We start from the raw sequence: 13,093 nt of genomic DNA, 5'->3' as shown, positions 1-13,093 counted from the left end.
ACTTGAAAAAGGTGAAGTAAAAGCTTTATTCCTTTCTGCCAACATAACATGTCTAATTCAACCCATAGACCAGGGGATTAATGAGTGGCTGCAAAGGTGATGTCATCAAAAAAACAATGGATCAATTTTAGAGATGACTCAAGATGGCAGCAGCTTGTTTCAATCAATGAAATTAATAAATATAAAAGGCATGATCTATATGATTGATGAAGCTTCAGAAACAATGCCAGCATGAATGTTTGAAAAATTTGGTGCAAACTGAGTCCAAATATTAACCTTTCGATGGGCGCACCTGCAGCAGATAGCTGCAAGATTTAGTTTTCTGTTAGTATCACCAATAGCTTTACAGTTGCGTCCATGTCTAGATATGTATCTGTTGTTCTCAAGAGATGTCACAACTTACTACATTTGACCTATTCATGGTTTCAGCAGTTTTGTCGCTATTGTTGTTTGAAACGTGAGTGATGCGTTTGCGGTGTGTTTGACACTACGCGCCTTGTGATGTAAGTATTTTCTATACTTGTGTTTTTCTTTTGCTTCAAGGCAATCTTTCTTTTATATTAGTATATAAAGAATATTCGAATCGAATCAAAGTTCCCATATGCAATTTTCATTACTTTTTACAGTCTTGGATATTGATTTGCTACAATATACGAGGGTCAGTCAAAAAGTAATGCCTCCTATTTTTTTTTCTACGTTTAACTGTCAGGAAATTTAAATGCAATTACATAGGTTGAAAACCACAACATTGAGGATCATTTTGTCATTTTTCAATGTAATCTCCGCCCATCTCTACAGTTTTGGTCCATCTTTGAACAAGGGCATGTATCCCAGCACGGTAAAAATCACAGCTCTGCTTCCTAAGCCATTGACGCACGGATGTTTTGACGGCCTCCTCATCTTCAAAATGAATCCCACGATGAGCTTCTTTTAGTGGCCCGAACAGATGGAAGTCTGATGGTGCCAGGTCAGGGCTGTATGGGGGATGAGGCAAAACTTCCCATCCAATTTTGACAATCTCGTCAGAGGTGTGACGACTGGTGTGTGGTCTTGCATTGTCATGCAAAAGAAGAACATCTGCCATTGATTTTGTTGGGCGAACTCGCTGAAGACGTGCTTTAAGTTTGTTGAGGGTTGTGACGTATTGAACAGAATTTATTGTGCATCCCTGCTCCAAAAAATCAACCAGAATCACACCCTCTGTATCCCAGAAAACTGTTGCCATAACTTTCCCTGCCGATCGCACAGTTTTGAATTTTTTCTTCCTCGGCGAGCTTGTGTGACGCCACTCCATTGACTGCCTCTTTGATTCGGGTTCCAAAAAATGCACCCATGTTTCGTCCCCGGTCACAATTTTTTTCAGAAACTCATCTCCCTCCAAACGGAAGTGCTGCAAGTGTTGGGAGGCTATTGTTTTCCTTGCCTCTTTATTCTGATCGGTTAACATTCTTGGAACCCACCGTGCACAAACTTTTGAGTACCCCAATTGTTTAATAATCGTGATCACACTGCCTTTATTAAGAGAAATAATGCGACACACTTCATCTGCAGTCACCCGACGGTCACCACGAATGATGTCATCAACTTGCTGAATGTTGTGTGGAGTCACTGCACTCACCGGCCTGCCGCTCCGCTTTTCGTCAGTCAACGGTGTTTGCCCTTCAGCTTCCTTACAACGACGAACCCATCGTCTAACAGTGCTGACATCCACTGTCACAACACCATACACCTTCTTCAGTCTTTCATGAATGCGTATGGGCGTTTCACCTTCTGCATTCAAGAATTCAATCACACAACGCTGTCTCAAACGAACATCGATGTCGGCCATCTTACAAACTTCTGCTGTGCTGCCACCTGTTGACACAGAAAGTTACTACTGCAGTGGATTGCAGAAGAAGGTTTGAGGAATGGCGCCAAATTCAAATTTTTCACTTAACTTAATTTCTTTAAGTAGAAAAAAAATGGGAGGCATTACTTTTTGACCGACCCTCGTATTACTTTTACAAAAACACGTTTTTCATTAGGTCTCATAAAAGCGTGGAAATGGAGAAAAAGAAAGCATTTGACAGGCACCGTCTAATTGTACGTCCTGAAGACTATGAGAAAGCACTGCGAGAATGTCAGAAGAAGAATTACAAGAATTGTCAAATTCATGTGAATCTGAGATGGAAGAGGAAGTCACTGAAAAAGACAACCACGGCAGTGACTCCAAATAATCAACAGAGGAAACAGATGACCACCTGGTTGAAGAGGGGAGACAACCAGCAGAGGATTACCGATTTTACGTAGGAAAAGATAAAGAAACTATTTGGATACGTAAAGCCCTTCCTTCTTCTAAAACCAAGGCCAAGAACATCCTTAAAGTTTTGCCAGGTCCAAAAGCAAATTCTGAAATTACGGAAAAAGAAATTGATGCATTTTACCTATTTATTACTGACAGGATGATTATTTTTCCTTAGGTTAAAAAGTAAAACTAATTGTGGTGCAAAAGCCACAACGTGCCCCCTCATGGAAGTATGAAAGCCGCACCCACCGTAGTATTAAGGAAAATAAAGATGAAGTATTGAAATAAATCAGGGATGAGAGTCATGATGACACTGGAAACTGGACATTGAGCCCAGTGACAAAAGTGAGCGCATCAGTACAACTGACATACAACCAACGAGAACATGTTAAGGGTCAATAAAAGTTTTCCTCTAAGAATCAGACAGTACTTGTGTTCCTACTAAGCTCCTGATCCCGTAGGAGATGGATTAGCAAGATTCTATAGTGTAACCAAAATGACAATCCAAAGTAATGGGCCTTATAGAAGCATCCAATCCAACATGTCTGTTCTACCCCATGACATCATCAATATAGCAGAAACGGCTACTTCCAGAGAATACAAAATGATGACACTGTCACTACCTACAGATGCCAACAAACGCAAAAAAAATATGTCATACATTAACATCTCACACCAAAAATAAAATGAAACTAATGGGAAAACTGCGGAAAATTGGAGATTTAGATTGAGAACAAGCAAAATACACAACAATAAAAAGAATAACGTACCATCCCGAAATAAATAATATCGGAAAACATTTATATTACAACAAATTACAACCAACAAAATCACAGGAACTGGACATTTCCCTTGACCTATAGATCTCAACTGCAGCTACCGATACCAAAAAACCAATACCTACAACGCCAAAAAGTGGAATTGTACATTTCCCTTGACCCATATAGCTCAGCTGCAGCTATCAATACCTTAAAACCAACACCCACAACTCCAAAAAGTGGAACCAAAACCCCAACTACTCAAAAACCCAAATAGCCCATACTCACTACATCAATTAAAAGACAACCGACCTACCATAAATAAACAACACACAAAACATCACAGTTACTACAGAATAAAACCAAAATAAAAGTTACTTCCGAATGAAAACCTCTGGCAATATCATCCAAGTTGCCGCCCCCCCCCCCCCCCCCACACACACACCTCAGGGCCTAGCCGCCGGACTCTCGTCAACCTCATGTTGTTGCCACGAACGCAACACCTAACATATTCAGCAATAAGCCTGAACATCTGTAGAAACTCTATGACGGAAGTCATATCATCACCTATCTCAGAATGTAATTAAACAATCGTGCACTTCACTGTCATATGCATACCTAAAAGCAATTTAAAAAGTTACACTTCTTTCTGCACTAAACCAAACTACTCGGACCTAACAAAAATGCCAAACACACCAAAAAAGGCCTTAATACCTCACTGAAAACACTTCCACAACCCACATTACTGCACCAACTACATAAACTAAGAACTACGTTAGTACAATGACAACTGAAACTCCGACGAATCCTGTACCACGTGTTACACTCTGCACGTCCACATCCACCACCACAGGGCACTATCAATTTCAATAACGTGACATCTACAAAAACAACCAATTCAAGAACTCTGCACTGTAGTGATGTCGGACATCACAACACCATTACATCATGGGTCAAAGCAGACGGGTAGAATTGGACGCTTCTGTTGAACCAAGTAAGGCCGGTATTACACTACCAAATTTCTTTGTCAACAATCTTTGTCAAAGATATTTGATGGTGTAATAGGAACTTTGTCAAATGTCGTCCAATATTTGATCAAATCTAGGGCCACGCTGTAGATTTGATCAGAGAAAACCGCTTGTCTTCTGTTCACTGCAATGTGACATGCTACCACATGGGGCGCTAGCATCGCTGCAGCGTTCTGCCGTCTGTAGTGTTTTTATAAACATTGCCGGTAAATACAATTGGTGTGTACTGACAACTACAAAATTAATAGAGATGTATGAAGCTTAACAAGTTAGGCACCCTGAATACAAAAATAGATTAAGAAGATTGGAGACCTGACCTGACCTGACCTAACCTAACATAACCCTCTCCTGTAGCAAGGAATCGGAGTGTTACAGTGAGCCTGTCTTCTGAAGATGTAGCAGTTCTTAAGTGAATATTGTGCTTTGTGATATGAGGATACACTTCACTGAGCACATACTGAAATGTATGCTCATCGATTCTTAAGTAATTGATATACGACTTGACGTCTTCCACTGTAAGCTCACGTAACAAGTTTTGTTGAAAGCTTTTATCGTGTCGTCATGAAATCAACGGCTTCACCCAGATTAGATTAGTTTTACGTTCCATAGATCCGTGCTGAGGAGATCCTCGTGGATGTGGAACATGTCAATTTTTTTTTAAGCTGAAATAACAATACTAATAGTATGAATAAATACATCATTTGTTTCTATTAAAAATTTCGTCAATGGAGTAGGAGTTGGCCACTAGTAAGTCTTTCAGGCTCCTTTTAAACTGATCTTTATTTGTAACTAAATTTTTTATGTTTGCTGGCAAACTATTGAAGATGAGTGTTCCTGAGTAGTGGACCCATTCTGAAATGAAGTGCTTTTAAGTCCTTGTGCAGATCATTTTTGTTCCTCGTATTGTATGTATGAACTGAGTTGTTTGTTGGAAAAAGAGATATATTATTTAGGACAAATGTCATTAAGGAGTAAATATACTGAGAGACAGTAGTCAGTAAGCCCAGTTCTTTGAAGAAGTTTCTGCAGGACGTGTATTTACTCCGCAAATTATACGTATTACACGCTTTTGGACTCTGAAAACTTTTGTTTGACATGAAGACTTACCCTAAAATATTATACCATATGACATGGAATGAAAGTAGGCAAAGTATGCAAGCTTTTTCATTTTTATGTTGTCTATGTCTGCTAACACTCGAATTGCAAATACAGATTTGTTAAGGCGTTTCTGCAGTTCTGTGGTGTGCTCCTCCCAACTGAATTTATTATCAAGTTGTAATCCCAGGAATTTAAGACTGTCAACCTCGTATGTATGGTTCCTTTTTTGCCCCCACTTCTTTTCCGCATGTACACACAATGCACTTGTGGTACATGCAACTGCTGCGGTTAATAACAAGTTGTTGTCAGCCATCTTGAACTTTGACGAAAAATTTGATGACAGTGTAATACCCCTCCTAGTGCTATGTCAAAGATCTTTGTCAAATATATTTGACGGAATATTTGACCACATCTTTGATCAAATCTTTGACAAAGAAATTTGATAGTCTAATACCGGCCCAATGACATTCATGTTGTTGTTGTGTTCTTCAGTCTAGAGACTAGCTTGAGGCAGCCCTCCATGCTACTCTATCCTGTGCAAGCTGCTTCATCTCCCAGTACCTACTGCAACCTACATCCTTCTGAATCTACTTAGTGTATTCATCTCTTGTTCTCCCTCTACGATTTTTACCCTCCATGCTGCCCTCCAATACTAAATTGGTGATCCCTTGATGCCTCAGAACAGGTCCTACCAACCGATCCCTTCTTCTAATCGATGTTAACAAATTTCTCTTCTTCACAAACGCTTTACTTGCCATTGCCAGTCTACATTTTATATCCTCTCTACTTCAACCATCATCAGTTATTTTGCTCCCCAAATAGCAAAACTCATTTACTACTTTAAGTGTCTCATTTCCTAATCTAATACCCTCAGCATCACCCGATTTAATTCGACTACATTCCATTATCCTCATTTTCCCTTTGTTGATGTTCATATTATATCCTCCTTTCAATATACTGTCCATTCCGTTCAATTGCTCTTCCAGGTCCTTTGCTGTCTCTGACAGAATTGCAATGTCATCGGCGAACCTTAAAGTTTTTATTTCTTCTCCATGGAATTTAATTCCTACTCTGAATTTTTCTCTCGTTTCCTTTACTGCTTGCTCAATACACAGATTGAATAACATCGGGGAGAGGCTACAACCCTGTCTCACTCTCTTCCCAACGACTGCTCCCCTTTCATCCCCCTCGACTCTTGTAACTGCCTTCTGGTTTCTATACAAGTTGTAAATAGCCTTTCGCTCCCTGTATTTTACCCCTGCCCACCTTCAGAATTTGAAAACAAGTATTCCAGTCAATATTGTCAAAAGCTTTCTCTAAGTCTACAAGTCTACAAATGCCAGAAATATAGATTTGTCTTTCATTAATCTATCTTTTAAGATAAGCCAGTATTGCCTCACGTGTTCCAACATTTATATGGAATCCAAACTCATTTTCCCCGAGGTTGGCTTCTACCAGTTTTTCCATTCGTCTGTAAAGAATTGGTGTTAGTATTTTGCAGGTGTGACTTACTGAACTGATAGTTTGGTAATTTTCACATCTGTCAACAGCTGCTTTCTTTGGGCTTGGAATTATTACATTCTTATTGAAGTCTGAGGGTATTTCGACTGTCTCTTACATATTACTCACCAGATGGTAGAGTTTTGTAAGAGCTGGCTCTCCCAAGGCTATCAGTAGTTCTAATGGAATGTTGTCTACTCCCGGGGCCTTGTTTCGACTTAGGTCTTTCAGTGTTCTGTAAAATTCTTCATGCAGTATCATATTTCCCATTTCATCTTCATCTATGTCTTCTTCCAATTCCGTAATATTGTCCTCAAGTACATCACCCTTGTACAGACATTCTATATACTCCTTCCACCTTTCTGCTTTCCCTTCTTTGCTTAGGACTGGTTTTACATCTGAGCTCTTGATATCCATACAAGTGGTTCTCTTTTCTCCAAAAGTCTCTAATTTTTCTGTAGGTAGTATCTATCTTACCTCTACTGATATATGACTCTACATCCTTACATTTGTCCTCTAGCCATCCCTGCTTAGCCATTTTGCACTTCCTGTCGATCTCATTTTGTGATGTTTGTATTCCTTTTTGCCTGCTTCATTTACGGCATTTTTAAATTTCCTCATTTCATCAATTAAATTCTATATCTCTTCTGTTACCCAAGGATTTCTACTAGCCCTCGTCTTTTTACCTACTTGATCCTTTGCTGCCTTCACCATTTCATCTCTCGAAGCTACCAACAGATTGTGGTCCACATCTGCCCCTGGAAATGACTTACAATTTAAAACCTGGTTCTTAAATCTCTGTCTTACCATTATATAATCTATCTGAAACCTTCCAGTATCTACGGGCCTCTTCCATGCATATAACCTTTTATGATTCTTGAACAAAGTGTTAGCTATGATTAAGTTATGCTCTGTGCAAAGTTCTACCAGGCGGCTTCCTCTTTCATTCCTTGCTCCTTTACCACATTCACCTACTACGTTTCCTTCTATTCCTTTTCCTACTATCAAATTCACCCATGACTATTAAATTTTTGTCTCCCTTAACTATCATAATAATTTCTTTTATCGCATCATACATTTCATCAATATTTTCGTCATCTGCAGAGCTAGTTGGCATATAAACCTGTACTACTGTGGTAGGTGACGGCTTCGTATCTATCTTGGCCACAATAATGCATTCACTATGCTGTTTGTAGTGAATTACCTGCATTCCTATCTTTTTATTCATTATTAAACCTATTCCTGCATTACACCTATTTGATTATGTATTTATAACCCTATATTCACCTGACCAGAAGTCTTGTTCCTCCTGCCACCAAACTACACTAATTCCTAGTATATCTAACTTTAACCTATCTATTTCCCTTTTCAAATTTTCTAACCTACCTGCCCAATTAAGGGATCTGACATTCCACGCTCAAATCTGTAGAATGTCAGTTTCCTTTCTCCCAATAATGACGCCCTCTTGAGTAGTCCCCATGTGGAGATCCAAATAGGGGGCCTATTTTACCTCCGGAATATTTTACCCAAGAGGACGCCGTCATCATTTAACCACCGGAATATTTTACCCAAGAGGACGCCGTCATCATTTAACCATACAGTAAAGCTGCATGCCCTCAGGAAAAATTACGGCTGTCGTTTCCCCTTGCTTTCAGCCGTTAACAGTAGGAGCACAGCAAGGCTGTTTTGGTTAGTGTTACAAGGCCAGATCAGTCAATCATCCAGACTGTTGCCACTGCAACTACTGAAAAGGCTGCTGCCCCTTATCAGGAACCACACGTTTGTCTGGCCTCTCAATAGATACACTCCATTGTTGTTGCACCTACAGTACAGCTATCTGTATCGCTGAGGCATGCAAGCCTCCCCACCAACGGCAAGGTCCATGGTTCATGGGGAGGAATGACATACATAACCTGTCTTACAAATAATTGCTTGAACTGTTCAGTAAATGTAATCAAGCTTGTCGTCTTTAGGATTTCCCAACTCAAAACCAAACCACAATCTTTGACCCTAACTTAAGCTTTGAGCTACACAAGAGATCAATTGATCACCAGATACTTTCTTCGAAGATATAGCTTCTTATGTCATACTGGTTGACTTTACTATAAGGTTTGGTTGGAAGATAATTTGATTGTGTGTTGAGGTACCCGATAGGTGTTCAAGTGTGAAATAAAGATTGTGGTAACAAACTGACCTATAACACAGTTTGAATGTCCACATTTGGACCATATTTAATGAATTTTTCACTACAGAACTAAAACAGAAAGATCTTGATGCCAATAAAGTTTACTTTGGTTCAAAATCTGTTCTCCACTGTTGATGCTGTTGGGTATTCACAACTTTATAGTGTGGGCATCTATGTGATACAATTTGCATAAATTTTCTTTAAGGCTGTGCTTGAGACATCAAGCAGCCATATTAGGATTTTTTTAAAAAAAGAAGAAAACAGTTCAAACTGTTTGAATAAGACATATTCAAATTAGAAATAAATCTAGTCATCACAGAGACCCTGTTAATAATGTTTTATACATACAATACATTCGTAAGAGTGTCTTTTAATGTAAATTAATAAACATAATTTAACATGTGAGATGTTTCTATCAACTGATCCACAGCCCTACAGACCCTAAATGTAAATAAATAAATAGATAACCTTTGCACAGAGGAAGTGAGGATGGCAAGCAGTTCACACAAGAAGAGAACAGAAGCTTCTGAAATTTGGTGACACAAAAAGAATGCTAATGATTAAACTGGTAGATTAAATAACTAATGAGGTAACCTGTTGAATCAAACTGGGTAAAAAATTAATTTATGGTACAACTTGACTAAAAGATGGGATATGTTGATAGGACATATCCTGAGACATTAAGGAACAGTCAATATGGTAATTGGAGGGAAGTGAGAATGGTAAAACTGTACATGGAGACCTAGGCATGAATATAGTAAGCTGGTTGATAGCGATATGGGTTGAAGTAACTATACAGATATGAAGAGGCCTGGACAGGATAAGACTAGTGCACAGAGGGAGATGTATCAACCAATCTTGAGATTGTTTTCACCATTTGGTTTGCAGACACCATCACTATTTGCTAATAAAGAGTAAAGGAAAGACTGTTACTTGTCTTGAAATTTGCAGACCTGGTTAATAATTCAAGCACACAAGCAGTAGATTAAGTGCAACGTAATAGGTGAAAATAACGATTTCTTCTACATACCCTCTGATACAATGTTTTCCCGTCGTTCCTTTTATTGTCCAATGAGAGTTCACGTCCTCTTGCACTTCTGTGCCTGTTACGGATTGCTGTCCACTTCCTGTGCCATATTTCACGTCATGGGAATGTAAACGAACTTTAAAATCCACGTTCATCAGCTTTATTACGGAGCCACAAGTCACATACTGACTAGCACGACCTATGTTGACATGTATTAACGCAAAATAAAAGCAATTATAATCTCTGGCTTCTTCGTTTATGGTTTGTTTTACAAATATATAGCAGTCTGCTTACCCGATATAATATTAACGTGTAAAAAGAAACAAAACACCAGTAATACTACTCCGGCACTCATTCCTGCCCCTCTGCCCAGCTCCATTTTGATTTTTAAAAGACGTGACTAATTTTGATTGGAGCCTGCCGTTCACTCCGTCCGTCTTCTGTTACTTCGTATTACCAACCTTGTAAAAACCAAAGCTTGCTGTCACAATGTGAATAAAATACTGTTTCTTTGGCGGGATGGGTACTTCGCTAAACGTCTAAGCGAACAAATATGAATACTTAATGGTAAAATACGAGATTCAGTACGTAACTACATCCCATTCATCCATTATCTTCTTCAGGAAACTGTAGGCTACGTTAATGACACCCCAACTCATAAATGCTCTTGTGTAGTTCAGATGTACGCCACTATAAATTGATTTTAAACCACGATCGCTATGAATCTGTGACAAAACAACCCAAACACTCTGATATTCTCCACCTATTCGACACTGCATTTGAACTTTTATAACATTCAAAGGATAAAACACAGTACTTGTGAATGCACCTATGACAGCACCACTCACAAAATCCTGACACATCTGCCTGTACCAAGAAACTGATTTTGGAAAGGCTTCTTTTGCTTCATCACGCAATAAAAAAAACATCACATTGGATGGGCCATTCCGTAGCAGAATTGGTATTAGACCCCTGTAACATTCACTAAATCCATGATGTATCAGTATGTGCCTCAGAGCATCACTTGTGTTCTTGAATTTGTTGTGATAATGACGATCCTGGAGTAATGTTTGTATTCTTTCAAATGGCATAAAGATAGCTTCAACTGACCCAGCAATCATAGCAGCAATACTTTTTGATGTGATTGCGGAAAACCTTGCATCTTCTAATGGCCTTCGGCATTCTTCATACAAACCAAACATAAGCGACAGTGATAGTGTTTTCTGACACAATGGAGGCAGAATTCCGCGATACAAGAAATATATTCCTTCATTTGAAAGTTGTTGGAATGCACTTTTTATTCCAACTCCATGAAGCATCTGCAATAAATAACCAAACAAAAATATACGTAAGTTAATATTCTTATCACGTTAAGATATTTATCAGTAACTTTACGGAATTTACTGCTAAAACATATAACAATTACGTTAGTAATTTTCACTGTTTTACTCCACTGCCTTTGAGAGAGATACCTTTCATTACACAAGTTAATGCAGATTAATTACAGGACGACAAAACAATAATGAATCAATTTCTAGGAACATATATCTGTCCCTATCCAGATAACGAGTTCTAGATTTCAAGCAAGAAGCCCTCTCTTTCGAAGAACACGAAAAAAAAGGCAATGTCTGGGGTCAGCAAAACTTGCAATTCAACTGATCAAGGCTTCCTGGAGTCCCCTTCAAGGCAATGAGAAATATTACGAATGAAACATGATAAATGCTTAGATTCAGGTAATGTGTTGTATGCCACAATTTATACTAACCTGCCTAAATATTATTTTATAAATAGGATATGTCACTGTAATGTTAATAAAAGCGGCCCCCCATCCACACACATATTCCTTAACATCTCTGAATACTGGAATCTTCTGACGAATAATCTGTAAACGATGAAGCGGAGATCCGTGTAAACTGCTGTCCGTAATACCATGCTGGTTAGTTCTTGTAGGTGATTCATTTTGTTGCATTGTATTTTCAGTGTTCGAAGAACATGTCATAATTGAAAATCACTTTTTCATATCCTAATTCTGAAGCCAAACATTCAACAATACACTTCGCCGCTGTATTGAATAATAACACGGATGGTCATGCGGTTATTTGCATAGCTTCTTATTACATGATAAATGTTTCTCCTGACGTTACAGGGTCATCTGAAATCGCAAACATTCGCACTGTTGCATTATAAATTGCTCAGCAACTTTGTGAACAAAAAACATATACACCAGCACAATATTTACTGCTTCTTATCTGCAACAAGTTCCGATTTACACTTGCCCTGCGAAATCAGTCAGGTTTCCTGGTGGAGCCAAATGTTTACCTTTTGTGGTACACCTGTTCGAAACAACACACTAGCGCGTACTACGTATTTGTGTGGTTGGTCGTCTGATTTGATGCATGTTAACTTTTAGAGACTGGCGGTGCCGTCGTCGTGTGTAAAACTGTAACGCAGAGTATGTTCATTATCAATATCCGTATCGTAGAGTACTGTTAGTTGCAATTAATTTTTGTCGACATTTAGGTTACTGTGTAGTTGACTATTCATTTCTACCATATGTCAACGTGGCGACAACGTACGTTGAAAAAACAATTTTTACACGGTAAACGAGTTCCTTCTCAACGCCTAGTACATAAGGGTCGTCTGATAAAGGCATCATATATCGATCATTTTATGAAATTGTGTCAGTAATCTTAATGTTGTAATGCGATTGGCACTGATAGTCATCGGAGCACAATAAATAAAATCTTGCCCTTCTGTTACTTCAGGGCAATACTTTGAACTCTTGTTAATGTATTTTAAATGCTGTTAACTTACAACATGAAACCCTTATGCAAAAACTGATTTGTAATATCGTTCCACAGTATGTCTATATGTGCTTACAGGGACTGAGTTACTTCAGCACACTGAACAGCTGTAAGAAGTATTTAATGACAGTTATAGGCCTACCATATAGTAATTTAAGATTTAATTGCTGTCATGACTCTAGCACAACTTGCTGAAGATGTCATATTTTACTACACTTTTCTGCTTGCCAATGATGTGTATTCAATATATTATCGAGTGTGAGTCAAACCACTTTCATTGTAACTTTTTACCATGGTATCAGTACTTCAGAAATTTTCATGTAAGTGTTTAGCATTCAAGCAGTTTTACATTGCATTGGTTACCCTATATTCCATGGATCCCACGGATCTCTAGGAGTTGGAAAGAAGT

General features: G+C 38.6%; 2 protein-coding genes across 2 annotated transcripts in view; both read right to left on the bottom strand.

Moving 5' to 3' along the window:
* Nucleotides 1–10,409, bottom strand: part of LOC124595850 (stromal cell-derived factor 2) — a 38,422-nt gene extending 28,013 nt beyond the window's left edge. The window contains exons 1-2 of the mRNA XM_047134757.1: nt 10,175–10,409; nt 9,884–10,079 (exon numbers count right to left, since the gene is read on the bottom strand). Of these exons, the coding sequence (XP_046990713.1) occupies nt 9,884–10,079; nt 10,175–10,259 (281 nt within the window). The 5' untranslated portion in view covers nt 10,260–10,409. The remainder of the gene's footprint in view (nt 1–9,883; nt 10,080–10,174) is intronic.
* Nucleotides 10,410–10,445: 36 nt separating this feature from the next.
* On the bottom strand, nt 10,446–12,206 carry LOC124595849 (mitochondrial nicotinamide adenine dinucleotide transporter SLC25A51). Its single transcript, XM_047134756.1, has 3 exons — nt 12,120–12,206; nt 11,646–12,032; nt 10,446–11,199 (listed from the first exon to the last, which is right to left on the bottom strand). Exons 2-3 carry the CDS (start codon nt 11,877–11,879, stop codon nt 10,462–10,464), a joined length of 972 nt encoding a protein of 323 aa, XP_046990712.1. The 5' UTR covers nt 11,880–12,032; nt 12,120–12,206; the 3' UTR covers nt 10,446–10,461.
* Nucleotides 12,207–13,093: the final 887 nt, after the last annotated feature.

This window comes from Schistocerca americana, chromosome 2 (assembly GCF_021461395.2).
Source record: "Schistocerca americana isolate TAMUIC-IGC-003095 chromosome 2, iqSchAmer2.1, whole genome shotgun sequence".
Lineage (NCBI taxonomy): Eukaryota > Metazoa > Arthropoda > Insecta > Orthoptera > Acrididae > Schistocerca > Schistocerca americana.
Note: the sequence above shows the minus strand (reverse complement) of the source record. Positions and strands in the feature narration are given on the sequence as shown.